The sequence below is a fragment of the Haematobia irritans genome, chromosome 4 (assembly GCF_050003625.1).
Source record: "Haematobia irritans isolate KBUSLIRL chromosome 4, ASM5000362v1, whole genome shotgun sequence".
Classification (NCBI taxonomy): Eukaryota; Metazoa; Arthropoda; class Insecta; order Diptera; family Muscidae; genus Haematobia; species Haematobia irritans.
Genome location: NC_134400.1, coordinates 218,227,123 through 218,241,489, shown reverse-complemented (window position 1 = coordinate 218,241,489; position 14,367 = coordinate 218,227,123). Strand labels below are relative to the sequence as shown.

Genomic DNA, 14,367 nt, shown 5'->3' with positions numbered 1-14,367 from the left:
TTAGAAGAAATGTTTGTGTACTTGTCCAAAAGGACTGCATCGCAAGTGGAAAAAAATTATTGGGGGATCCCGCGATGCTCTTTAGAAGAAATGTTTGTTGGACTTGTCCAAAAGGACTGCATCGGAAGTTGGAAAAACTCGATGGGGGATTCTGGGATGGGCTTTAAAAGAAATGCTTGTGGAACAACTTCCAATTTTTTTTGCTGGGTATTGAAGAAATAATCAAAATAAATATCATGAATCAAGAAAACATTTCTTAATCAAAATTTAACCCTCTAATGCCCAAGCCCGCCTTTAAGCGGGCATCATTTAATAAGGAGGCTTTTAGTAAAACACACCTTAAGTCAACAAAAATGGGCAAAATAAAAAGAAAACTTATTTGAAACTATTCAAGAGGCTTTGTTGAATTTTACCGTATGAATTCTTGCTTAGTTCTCCTGCTTTTTTGTGTCGTTAACATTGAAAATTTAATCAGCTGGCAAAAAAATTGGGGCATTAGAGGGTTAACTTGACAATACCAGCGAGATTTGTATACCTACACTAAAAAAACAAACAAATTTCTATAGAAATAAAATGTTCACAAAATTTTTGTATAGAAATAAAATTTGACAAAAATTTCTATAGAAATAAAATTTTGACAAAATTTTCTATAGAAATAAAAGTTTGACAAAATTTTCTATAGCAATAAAATGTTCACAAAATTTTCTATAGAAATAAAATTTTGACAAAATTTTCTATAGAAATAAAATCCAATGAAGGACTGGGTAAATTATTACTTTTTGTACCTGAAAGAAGCAACAACCGAATTCCAATTACACCCACCAACAACAATGCAGCAATTATAATTATTATATTTTAATAATTGAGCCAAACGAAGTTTCAACAACCCACAAAACGGCGAAGAAAGCAACTACAGGGATGATGGCAACAACAATGATGTGAAGTGTGAGTAAGATTTTCCACTTCCACAAAAGTTGAAGGTACCACCAGTAATCATAAGTTTTGTTGGGTATAGTAATAAAATTATGACAAAATTTCCTATAGAAATAAAATTTTGGTAGATTATTTTTGGGGATCGGCTATATATAACTATAGACCGATATGGACTAATTTTGGCATGGTTGTTAGCGGCCATATACTAGCGCAATATACCAAATTTCACCACCTACCAAATTTCAACCGGGTCGGATGAATTTTGTTCCTCCAATAACTACGGAGGTCAAATCTGGGGATCGTTTTATATGGGGGCTATATATAATTATGAACCGATAAGAACCAATATTTGCATGGTTTTTAGAGACCATATACTAACACCATGTACCAAATTTCAGCCGGATCGGATGACATTTGCTTCTCTTAGAGGCTCCGCAAGCCAAATCTGGGGATCGTTTATATGGGGGCTATATATAATTATGGACCGATTTGGACCAATTTGCATGGTTGTTAGAAACAATATACTAACACCATGTACCAAATTTCAGCCGGATCGGATGAAATTTGCTTCTCTTAGAGGCTCCGCAAGCCAAATCTGGGGTTGGGTTTATATGGGGGCTATATATAATTATGGACCGATGTGGACTAATTTTTGCGTGTTTGTTAAAGACTATATACTAACACCATGTGGTATCACAATGGACTGAATAGTCTAAGTGAGCCTGATACATCGGGCTGCCACCTAACCTAACCTACTAGCAGCGTGTACCAAATTTCAGCCGGATCGGACAAAATTTGCTTCTCTTATCTTATAAAATTATAGACTTTTAATTGTAGCTAATAATTCAATTTCTATAATTTACTTAATTGTTTTATACGGCTATTTAATTTAATATTAGCCTTTTATAATTATATTTGCGTATTTATTTGAAAATGTTGTTTTAATAACTTCATATAGTTGTACACTATTAGTTCACCTTTTCAGATGAGTCACTGGAATATTTCAAAATAGATTTCTGTAAAAGTTTCAACGATTCCAAGGAAGTTTGTTGCCGTATATTGCAAAAGTGTTTTAGCAATTTTTTTTATTAGCTCTCTTCTTTTTCCGCCATTAGCTTTGTTTGTTTGTTTTTATCACGCTTAGTGGAAATAACAATGGAAATTGTAATTGTTAAAACAATTTTGTTCGAAATAATATTATCCTCTAACAATACCTATAATGGAAATTTTATGTAATTAATGCCAAGTTAAGCTATTGAATGAACCTTTCGAAATCTATGGTATAGTTATCGTATTGGTGGGAATATAATGGATAATTAGAAGAGATTGAATCATCTTCACTATCAATGGATTAGAAAGGTATTTTTAGAATTAAGTTTTAAAAATATACATTTAGGATATGGGCCATTCCATAATATATACGAATATGGTCGTCTTTGCTACATAAGATACATTTTCGAACAGCTTAGGTCTAAAACATTGAATTTGATATGCTTATATTCTTCGCAAATGTAGAGGTTAAATTTCAAAAATTACAAACGGTGAATCTCTAATATAATATGGGAGGATATAGAACTGGGCAGTAGACAAAGAATGCTAATGCGGTTCTGTGGAGGTTGTTCTTGCACTCAAAAAAAGTTTACTTGGATCGAAAGATTTTGACTTTCCCTTAAGGATTTTGGTATTGATTCTGAGCCAAATATGCAGCTTCTTTAAAATAAAGAAATTTATTAGTGACCTATCTGGCTTTAAATCTAGGACCAATAAAATTAAAATTAGGATTTATCAAATTTCCATTCTCTTTTGCGGTTTATTAATAAAGATATTCACGTACAGACAAATGCCAGTTTAAAAATCCAAGTTATAACGGATACTTCAAATTACAAAATGTACAAAATGTACAAAACGTTAAACCAAAGACGCTAAATCCTCAAAATAAGTCTTAGCCTATATTTGAAACGTTTTTATATTAAATCTAAAGTTTCAATATTTCACTTTCTTTAAATCAAAAATGTGTTTCTTTACTTTATGGAAAATTTACCTTAGTTCAAAGACATGCGACTTTAACGGTGGGACTCAAATTTACAAAATTGGTGTTCTAAATTAAAAAAAAAAAAAATATGAAGCAAATATTATAAAACTTATTTTAATTAAAATTTCATTATTTTAAAGTAATTTGTCCTTGATATTTTGTAAATTTCGCATCTTAAAATTTAGGTTGCGTAATCTTTAATATCACGTAAATACTTTTTTCAGTGTGTGTGGGACCAGTAGATAATAGTAAGCTATCACTACGTCAAAAAATGTTTAAAGGTTTGTTATTTTATTTTGTGAAAAATCCACAAATGGGATACCATTATTTGAATTTTCTAGTTTGGGGTAAATATACACTGAAAAAATATTTGTTATCACGTTAAAGATTACCCAACCTTAATTAGTTTTAGGATGCGCATTTTACTAAATATTACGACAAATTTCTTTAGAATAATGAAATTTTAATTAAAATAATGTTTATAATCTTGGCTTCACAATTTTTATACCCTGCGCCACACTGTGGAACAGGGTATTTTAAGTTAGTGTATATGTTTGCAACACCCAGAAGGAGACGAGATAGACGCATGGTGATGGCAAAAATGCTCAGGGTGGGCTCCTGAGTCGATATAGCCATGTCCGTCTGTCCGTGAACACATTTTTGTAATCAAAGTCTAGGTCGCAGTTTTAGTCCAATCGACTTCAAATTTGGCACTAGTATATGTTTTGGCTCAGAATAGAAGCCTTTATTGCGGTTCAGATTTAGGTATAGCTCCCACACTGAAAAAAAAAGCATACTCGTCTCCAAAGATTTTGTCTTTACTTTAAAAAATTTGGTATTGATTCCGAGCCAAAGAAGCGGAGAATACAAGTAAGGATACTTTTAAGACACAATTCTCTTTTGAATTTAGGTTTTGTGTACTTGCTTCTAGGAAGCAAATTTTAATTTTTCGCTTTCTCAGCTTTTTTTCTTCATATGCTATAAAAGTCCTTTAAAAATGAGTTAACGGCAACTTTATTTTCCAAATTAGGACTCGACTTCCAGTAGAAATTATGCTATGTTTGAAGTAAAAAACTTCTTTAAAATAAAGTTTTGAAAAACATGTCCTACATTTGAACGATTTTTTGCTTTGTAGTCAAGATGCAAAAAGACAACAAATTTAAAGACAATTTCATTAAATTTAAAGAATTTTTCTGAATATATATATATTTCGCCGGATATGGACTTATATGGCCCCAGAAGACAGAGTTTTACCCTAATTTGCTTAAAATTTTGCACAAGAAGAACAATTAGTACTGTAGTCAAGTGAGCCAAATTTTATTGAAATCGGTTCAGATTTAGATATAGCTCCCATATATATCTTTCGCCCGAGTTACACTCATATGACACAGTGGCCATCTTTTACTCCGATTTAATTGAAATTTTGCACAGGGAGTAGAATTAGCTATGGGTGCCAAATTTGGTTGAAATCGGTTCAAATTTAGATATAGCTCCCATATATATGTTTTTCTGATTTCGACAAAATGATCAAAATACCAACATTTTCATTGTAAAATCGCCACTGCCTAGTCGAAAAGTTGTAAAAATGACTCTAATTTTCCTAAACTTCTAATAAATATATACATATCGAGCGATAAATCATAAATAAACTTTGGCGAATTTTCCTTAAAATTGCTTCAGATTTAAATGTTTCCCATATTTTTTTACTAACATTGTGTTCCACCCTAGTGCATTAGACTTCTCAGAGAAATTGACAAAAATGCATCACTTCATTTCTCTATATGTACTCGGCGACCGATTTTTTTTAAGTATACTAAACAATTTAATTTTCTGTTTTATTATAAATACAGTGAAAAAAAATCTTGCTCGGTTCTAAAGATTTTGTCTTTATACTAGAGATTTTGGTATTGATTCCGAGCCAAAGAAGCGAAGAATTCAAGTAAGGATACAGAGAGAAGTTCCACAGTGGTGGTATCACAATAGTCTAATGGTGATTTCGATTGGTAAAAATATGTTGCCTATTTGACACCTTACCCCCATAAATCGAAAATTTTTGTTCGATTAGAAAATTCGGTGCAACCTACCCAAAATGTGCACGATCGATTGATGGGGTGTTACCCATCGCAAGAGCAAAAGTGTAACCCATTTTACACCGTAGCTGGTCTACGGTGCAGATGGTTACACTGTCAATCAGATGTTGAAGACGCTTTTATTCTTCTATCTAAATAATAGCGTTGTTGCAAATACAAAAGAAAGTGCGTGACGCGTGTATTGTGGTTGCTCTTCAATTTCTTCAACACAGTTGATTAATTTACCAAGAAGAAGCATATCAATTGTTTAGTACCGCGACAACAAATTTCGACATTAAATATTTTTAATATAATAGCAAACTGCAAAAAGCAAATGCGTTTTGTTTTTTGCCAGGATAAAACGAATTCACTAAAAGTCTATTGATGTTGAGACAAGGAATTAAACTGCTAAAAAATGCTAAGCAAAAAAACGCATTCGTATTTTAAGAACAAGAAATCTTTGGTCTCACGACAATATTTTTTTCCATGTAGGTGCAAAAACATAAAATATTTTAATTGAAAAAAACTATGTATGTTATTTTGACAGGGTAAAATATTTTGTCGAAGACCACAACATATTAGATTGTGATCATGTTTTTAGTCGTCTCATCAATATTGTATCATCTTCAATGACAACCACATTATTTTTATTACCATTATGTTCATTATCGAAAATGATTGTGGTGAAAATGTTTCATGGTTACAACAAACAAGATGCAATCATATTATTTTTCTCTTCAAATGGGATCGTGACAACCGTGTTTCTTCACTGCGTACTTGTTTCTTTCAGCCTTTTGCCTCAGCCGTTTTGAGGCAAAAGTAGGGTATCATGTTTTTTGTTATATAAACATTTAGAATACATAAATCTTTAGACCCACGATTTGTCATTTTAACAATGGCTGAAATAACTTGTTAAGGAAATGTAAATAAATTCTTTAAGTTAATAAAATATTTGTATAAATTGTAGTCCGTCATCAATGGAAATGTGCATCTCTTATCGTCTTTTTGTTAAATTATTCATTAAAGGAAAAATAAAAAAAAATGTAAAATAAATAAACAATGAAAAGACATGGAATTCAATGACAACGACAATGGTCACACAAATAACAATCGTCATATTCGCCGCTAATTACAGAGCTATGAATTGTTTTTTTTCTTTGATATTGGTAAAGGGAAAACATTTAAGTCTTTTTTATTGTTTTCTATTCCCAACTTTATTTGTAGCTATTTGTTAATTCATTAATATGAAAAAAAAAAATAAAAAGCAGAACCATATATGTGATTCCTTCTTCCGCGAGATTGAGACGTAAATGCATTCTAGACATTGCCACAACCAATATATTCCATGCCAGAACGTGATTTAACGTTAGTTCCAACAGTTTTACGCCATTTCACATTTTTTTCGCCATTGTTCCACCTTCGCCAGCTATGGAAAATGTCATGAGACAAATATATTTATAGTTTACCATAATGGTGTAATGTTTCTTGAAAGCGATGCAAATCAATTTTGAAAATATTTTAAATACTCTACATTGCATGATTTACGTGATATGGCATTTGAGAAAAATTGTTAAAAAACACACACTTTCCTAGAATATTTTAAGTAAACCCTAATAAAAATGGGAATGAGACTAACAAAAATTATGATGTAGTTTAAGTCGGTTTCAGAGATTCTTAAAATAGTGTCATACATAGTACTATATGTAGTAGAACTTCTCTCTTATTAATGAGTACTGCCTGGTTTTATGTTAACTCTTAAAATATAATTTGCAAAATGGTAAAAAAGAACATATGCATAGCCAATTTTTTTTAATTCTGTTTTTATAGCCTCCACCATAGGATATAGCCCCCTAACTTTATCATTCCGTTTGTAACACATCGAAATATTGCTCTCAGACCCCATAAAGTATATATGTATATTCTGGGTCGTGGTGAAATTCAGAGTCGATCTAAGCATGTCGGTCCGTCCGTCACGCTAACTTCCGAATGAAACAAGCTATCGACTTGAAATTTGGCACAAGTTTAGTTGTTATTGATGTAGGTCGGATGGTATTGAAAATGGGCCATATCGGATCACTTTTACGTATAGCCCCTATATAAACGGACCCCCAGATTTGGCTTGCGGAGCTTCTAATAGAATCAAATTTCATCCGATCCTGCTGAAATTTGGAACATGGTGTTGGTATAGGGTCTCTACACTCAAAAAAAAGTGAACTCTCTATTTCACTAAAGCCAATTTAACTTTATTTTAGTTCATGGAATTATGTTGTTTGGAGAAAGTTTCCTTTACTTTTTTTCCGTTACTAATTTTTTTGTGTACGTTAGTTAACCATGCTAACCATTGCACCACGGGAGCCACCGTGGTGCAATGGTTAGCATGCCCGCCTTGCATACACAAGGTCGTGGGTTCGATTCCTGCTACGACCGAACACCAAAAAGTTTTTCAGCGGTGGATTATCCCACCTCAGTAATGCTGGTGACATTTCTGAGGGTTTCAAAGCTTCTCTAAGTGGTTTCACTAGAATTTGGAACGCCGTTCGGACTCGGCTATAAAAAGGAGGTCCCTTGTCATTGAGTTTAACATGGAATCGGGCAGCACTCAGTGATAAGAGAGAAGTTCACCACTGTGGTATCACAATGGACTGAATAGTCTAAGTGAGCCTGATACATCGGGCTGCCACATAACCTAACCTAACCTAACCTAGATGAACTAAAGCCAAGGGAAAAAATATACTCAAATGAAGCATAACGATTAACTAAATTCGTGTCTTCCACAAAATAGTTCAGAATTTCATTAAATTTGTAAATTTTACCAAAAATGCGTCCATTATGAACTTCGTATGTCACTAAAGACATTTTTGCAATTTTGAACTGAAAAGTTTTTGCTTCAAACTACAACATTTTCTTTAACAAAACTTAGTTATGTCTAATAAATTTTCTTGAATTTGTCGAAAAATATTTACTTATTTTTATGACATCGGTGTGATGCCAACGTTTGTAATACTGTTTAGTTAAAATTTTCTAAAAATATTCAAAATTTTCTAAAATTAACAGAAAGTTTTCTTCCTGGTGGGTTCACTGTTTTTCAGTGTGGGACCAATAAGATTAAAATTAGGATACAGATCTCATTTATCAAATTTTCATTCTCTTTTAGCGGTTTATTAATAAAGGCACTCACGCACAAACAAATGCCAGTTTAAAAATCCAAATTATTACGGATACTTCAAGGTAAAAAATGTTTTCTTGATTCAAAAAAAAAAAAACCAAAAAACTTTAAACCAAACACGCTAAATCCTCAAAATAATTCTTAGCCTATATTTGAACCGTTTTTATCTTAAATCTGAAGTTTCAATATTTCAGTTAATTTAAGGACAATTTATTTAAATTAAAAATGTGTTTCTTTACTTTAATGAAAATTAGCCTTAGTTGAAACCCATGCGACTTAACTGAGGGGCACAAATTTACAAAATTTAATGAAAAAAATTTTGAAGCAAAGATTATAAACTTTATTTTAATTACAATTTCATTATTTTAAAGAAATTTGTCTTTAATATTTTGTAAATTTCGCATCCTAAAATTTAGGTTGCGTAATCTTTAATATCACGTAAATATTTTTTCAGTGTACTATTAGATTTTCTTGAAAAACATATTGTTTTAAAACTGCGTTATGATGTTTTTATTGCAATTAAAATGATTTCGTAGAATTCGTAAGACTTTTTTCTGGTTATACCTTAAAAGATACAGTGCGCATTTAAGGGTTAAGCTCAACTACAAGGGACCTAAAGAAGCTTTAATATAATTCGAAATGGCATCCACCGATGGGATCGAACCCATGACCATTTGTATTCAAGAGGAGCATGCTAACCATTTCACCATTGTGGCTTCCTATTGTGTTGCAAAACCAAAATACGCGAATATAATGACGGAAAACATACACTTTGTATGGGGACTATACAAAATTTTGATCTAATGACACCTTTTCCTGGGATCATGAGAACGTTACTCCGTAAATCGGTTCATAATTGTGGGTTTAGAGGCTAAAACAAAGTTTCACACACTCGAGATGATGAACTATCGAGATGATGAACGTCTATAGGCCAGCGGAGTCACAGACTTCCAAATTTATAGAAAAACACATTAGCTTTCATACAAAGGATTATTTAAGAAAAGATTGCGAACCACTGTGCGCTGGTCCAAAATTTTATATCGCAAGAAGATCAATTCTCTACAATAAGTAAGGAAAGTCTAAAGTCGGGCGGGGCCGACTATATTATACCCTGCATCACTTTGTAGATCTAAATTTTCGATACCATATCACATCCGTCAAATACATACATTTAAATATCACTCGATCTGGACAGAATTTGATAGACTTCTACAAAATCTATAGACTCAAAATTTAAGTCGGTTAATGCACTAGGGTGGAATACAATGTTAGTAAACAAATATGGGAAATATTTAAATCTGAAGCAATATTAAGGAAACTTCGCAAAAGTTTATTTATGATTTATCGCTAGATATATATGTATTAGAAGCTTAGGAAAATTAGAGTCATATTTACAACTTTTCGACTAAGCAGTGGCGATTTAACAAGGAAAATGTTGGTATTTTGACCATTTTTGTCGAAATCAGCAAAACATATATATGGGAGCTATATCTAAATCTGAACCGATATCAACCAAATTTGGCACGCATAGCCACAATGCTAATTCTACTCCCTGTGCAAAATTTCAACTAAATCGGAGTTAAAAATTGGCCTCTGTGGTCATCTGAGTGTAAATCGGGCGAAAACTATATATGGGAGATATATCTAAATCTAAACCGATTTCAATCAAATTTGGCACACATAGCTACAATGATAATTCTACTCCCTGTGCAAAATTTCAACTAAATCGGAGCAAAAAATTGGCCTCTGTGGTCATATGAGTGTAAATCGGGCGAAAGCTATATGGGAGCTGCATCTAAATCTGAACCGATTTCAACCAAATTTGGCACGCATAGCTACAATGCTAATTCTACTCTCTGTGCAAAATTTCAATTAAATCGGAGTAAAAGATTGGCCACTGTGGTCATATGAGTGTAAATCGGGCGAAAGATATATATGGGAGATATATCTAATTCTGAACCGATTTCAATAAAATTTGACACACTTGACTACACTACTAATTGTACTCCTAGTGCAAAATTTCAACCAAATTGGGGTAAAACTCTGGCTTCTGGGACCGTATTAGTCCATATCGGGCGAAAGATATATATGGGAACTATATCTAAATCTGGACCGATTTCATCCAAAATCAATAGGGTTCTATTCTGAGCCAAAACACATACTTGTGCTAAATTTGAAGTCTATTGGACTAAAACTGCGACCTAGACTTTGAATACAAAATGTGTTCACGGACAGACGGACATGGCTATATCGACTCAGGAGCCCACCCTGAGCATTTTTGCCAAAGACACCATGTGTCTATCTCGTCTCCTTCTGGGTGTTGCAAACATATGCACTAACTTATAATACCCTGTTCCACAGTGTGGCGCAGGGTATAAATATGGGAAACATTTAAATCTGAAGCAATTTTAAGGAAACTTCGCAAAAGTTTATTTATGGTTTATCGATCGATATATATGTATTAGAAGTTTAGGAAAATTAGAGTCATTTTTACAACTTTTCGACTAAGCAGTGGCGATTTTACAAGGAAAATGTTGGTATTTTGACCATTTTTGTCGAAATCATAAAAACATATATATGGGAGCTATATCTAAATCTGAACCGATATCAAACCAAATTTGGCACGCATAGCCACAATGCTAATTCTACTCCCTGTGCAAAATTTCAACTAAATCGGAGTTAAAAATTGGCCTCTGTGGTCATCTGAGTGTAAATTGGGCGAAAGCTATATATGGGAGATATATCTAAATCTGAACCGATTTCAATCAAATTTGGCACACATAGCTACAATGCTAATTCTACTCCCTGTGCAAAATTTCAACTAAATCGGAGCAAAAAATTGGCCTCTGTGGTCATATGAGTGTAAATCGGGCGAAAGCTATATGGGAGCTGCATCTAAATCTGAACCGATTTCAACCAAATTTGGCACGCATAGCTACTATGCTAAATCCACTCCCTGTGCAAAATTTCAACTAAATCGGAGCAAAAAATTGGCCTCTGTGGTCATATGCGTGTAAATCGGCCGAAAGCTATATATTGGAGCTATATCTAAATCTGGACCAATTTCAACCAAATTTGGCACGCATAGCTACAATGCTAATTCTACTCCCTGTGCAAAATTTCAACCAAATTGGGGTAGAACTCTGGCTTCTGGGACTGTATTAGTCCATATCGGGCGAAAGATATATATGGGAGCTATATCTAAATCCGAACCGATTTCAATAAAATTTGGCACACTTGACTATAGTACTAATTGTTCTTCTTGTGCAAAATTTTAAGCAAATTGGGGTAAAACTCTGGCTTCTGGGACCGTATTAGTCCATATCGGGCGAAAGATATATATGGGAGCTATATCTAAATCTGAACCGATTTCATCCAAAATCAATAGGGATCTATTCTGAGTCAAAACACATACTTGTGCCAAATTTGAAGTCGATTTATACCCTGTTCCACAGTGTGGCGCAGGGTATAAATAGCGTTATGATGTTTGATGCAATAAACTTGATTTCATAGAATTCGGTCAACATTTTGAGGCCTCAGAATTTTTTCTGGTTGTATCTTAAAAGATACAGTGCGCCCTTAAGGGTTGAGCTCAATTACAAGGGACCTCGTTTTTATGACCGAATGCTAGTTTGCATTAGGGTGAAATCACCTAAAGAAGCTTTAATATGCTTCGAAATGGCTTCAGCATAAGAGAGAGGGGATGGGATCGGTTGATTATCACCTTTTTCTGGGGTCATAAAAACGTTACTCCGTAAATCGGTTCATAATTGTAGGTTTAGAGGCTAAAACTTTCACACACTCGAGATAGTTATATGATAGTTCATTATCAACGTCCATAGGCCGTCACAAACTTCGAAATTTATAGGAAAACACATTAGCTTGGAGAATTATTTAAGAAAAGATTGCGAACCACTGTGCGCTGGTCCTAAATTTTATATCGCAAGAAGATCAATTCTCTACAATAAAATAGAAAGTGTGTTCCATGTATTTATTTTAAAGACACATTTTACTAGCATTTATAAATTTAAATTGTAGTTATTCCCAAATGATGAAAACAAATAAGAAAAACTCCAATTTTTTCTGTGTAAAATTATTATCAAAATGTAGATAAATGTAAATTATTTTTTATTGTATATTTACTTTTGCATAATGAAGGTGTTGTGTTTATTCTCTACGTCTTCGTAAAACGCAATTGAAAATAAATTATTTGTTTTAAGTTCAACATGAATTTGTGCGAAATGATTTTAACGAATTGATAAAAATTACAGCACCTAACGAATTATTCCACGAGGTGAAGGTGAGTTTATGAATAATTATTATTGAAGTAGCAGATATTATCTTGACAAATTTTATTTGTTTATTAGAAATTTAAAATCGCACTCACACATACAGTGCCCGAAAAAAGTATGTGTAGGTGAATAAATAACTACGAAGTGGGTACTTACTTCCATAAGATTTTCCAAAAACAGCCAAAACTACTGCCATTTGGCACTTCACCGGCATAGGAAACAGTCATGTTGTGATTTTTGCTGCCCCACCACTGTTGTTATTGTTGCAGAAATTTGCAAAAAAAAAACTGGGCCGGGCTCTTGAGTTAACGCCCTCGCCTCCAAAGCAAAAAGTGGCCAGCAGCACTGTGCCAATTTCTCAGCTCCAATTCGTAAAGAAACGATGACAGCATGCACGTGTCATTTTTAAAAGACACCTCAGACCTTAACAAAACCACTACGAATGCAATGCAAATTACCGTCGTCTTCGAATGTGGTTATACTGAGGTATTATGCCATCTCTAATCACTGATGGCTAAACGTCATCAATGTTTAATTATTTAATGGCTGCGAGTTTTTGAGTTGGTACCTTTCGATTTGTTAACAATTTTTGTTATTTATATTTTATTTGAATTTGTATTTTAAGTTGTTTTTTTTTGATTCACACTCTGCTTATGTTTACATGTACACATGCATTCGCGTGTGTGTGTATTTCACAAATATTAGTTTGTGTTTTTTTCGGTGTGATTTGCTATTCAATTATGTTTTAAGGCAAAATTCCGACACGTTCCATTACACCGGAGTTGTTAACAATTGTATATTGTAGCTGTTGTTGTTGTTACATTTAAATATATTCGCTTGTTGTTATTGTTGGTAAATTTCTTTAAAATCACTGCATCTTGCCTTTATTCAATCTTTTGACCAAAATACCAAACACGGAGATTTTTTTTTGATGCTAAATTTGTTATTGTTGGTGAATTTCTTTAAAATCACTGCATCTTGCCTTTATTCAATCTTTTGACCAAAATACCAAACACGGGGATTTTTTTTTTTGATGCTAAATTGTGCCGTACTATAGATGTGATACTGGTACTACCAGTCAGATTTTTTTTGTATCTGCCGTTATTTCTGTATCGCATTCATTTCACTGGAATTAGAAAGAATTATTTATGAATAAATTATTTTATTTTAATATTTTCGTAAATGAGAAGTTATTTCTATAGAATTTTATAATACAAGAAAAAGTCAAACGGAACCCTCTTTGGTATTACCAAATATGAAACCATTGATGATGTTCAATATATATTTATCGTTTACGATAATTTGTTCCACAAACTAAACTAACACTAAGAATATATGAGAGTCCGAAATTACATTGATAAATCGGATAAATATTCCTCATTAATAATTACTAAAATGTTTTCATCATTTGTGAGATTTTCATGAACAAAAAATAATAATTAAAATATTTCCATATGTATCGAACATCATATATGCAATACAGTACACGAAATAAATATAGGTCCACATAGAAATGTGTTCTCTTTTTCTGTGCTAGCATTGTTTAGCGTTACATATCATATCGTATCTATTACCACGGAGCCACCGTGGTACAATGGTTAGCATACCCGCTTTGCATACACAAGGTCGTGGGTTCGATTCCTGCTACGACCGAACACCAAAAAACTTTTCAGCGGTGGATTATCCCACCTCAGTAATGCTGGTGACATTTCTGAGGGTTTCAAAGCTTCTCTAAGTGGTTTCACTGGAATGTGGAACGCCGTTCGGACTCGGCTATAAAAAGGAGGTCCCTTGTCATTGAGCTTAACATGGAATCGGGCAGCACTCAGTGATAAGAGAGAAGTTCACCACTGTGGTATCACAATGGACTGAATA

General features: G+C 33.1%; 1 protein-coding gene across 3 annotated transcripts in view; it reads right to left on the bottom strand.

Moving 5' to 3' along the window:
* Best2 (bestrophin 2) overlaps positions 1–14,367 on the bottom strand; it is an 82,219-nt gene that overhangs the window by 35,246 nt on the left and 32,606 nt on the right. For all 3 annotated transcript variants that reach the window (XM_075304497.1, XM_075304498.1, XM_075304499.1), the window contains exon 2: positions 12,649–13,618. In XM_075304497.1, coding sequence (XP_075160612.1) covers positions 12,649–12,719 — 71 coding nt within the window. In that variant the 5' untranslated portion in view covers positions 12,720–13,618. The remainder of the gene's footprint in view (positions 1–12,648; positions 13,619–14,367) is intronic.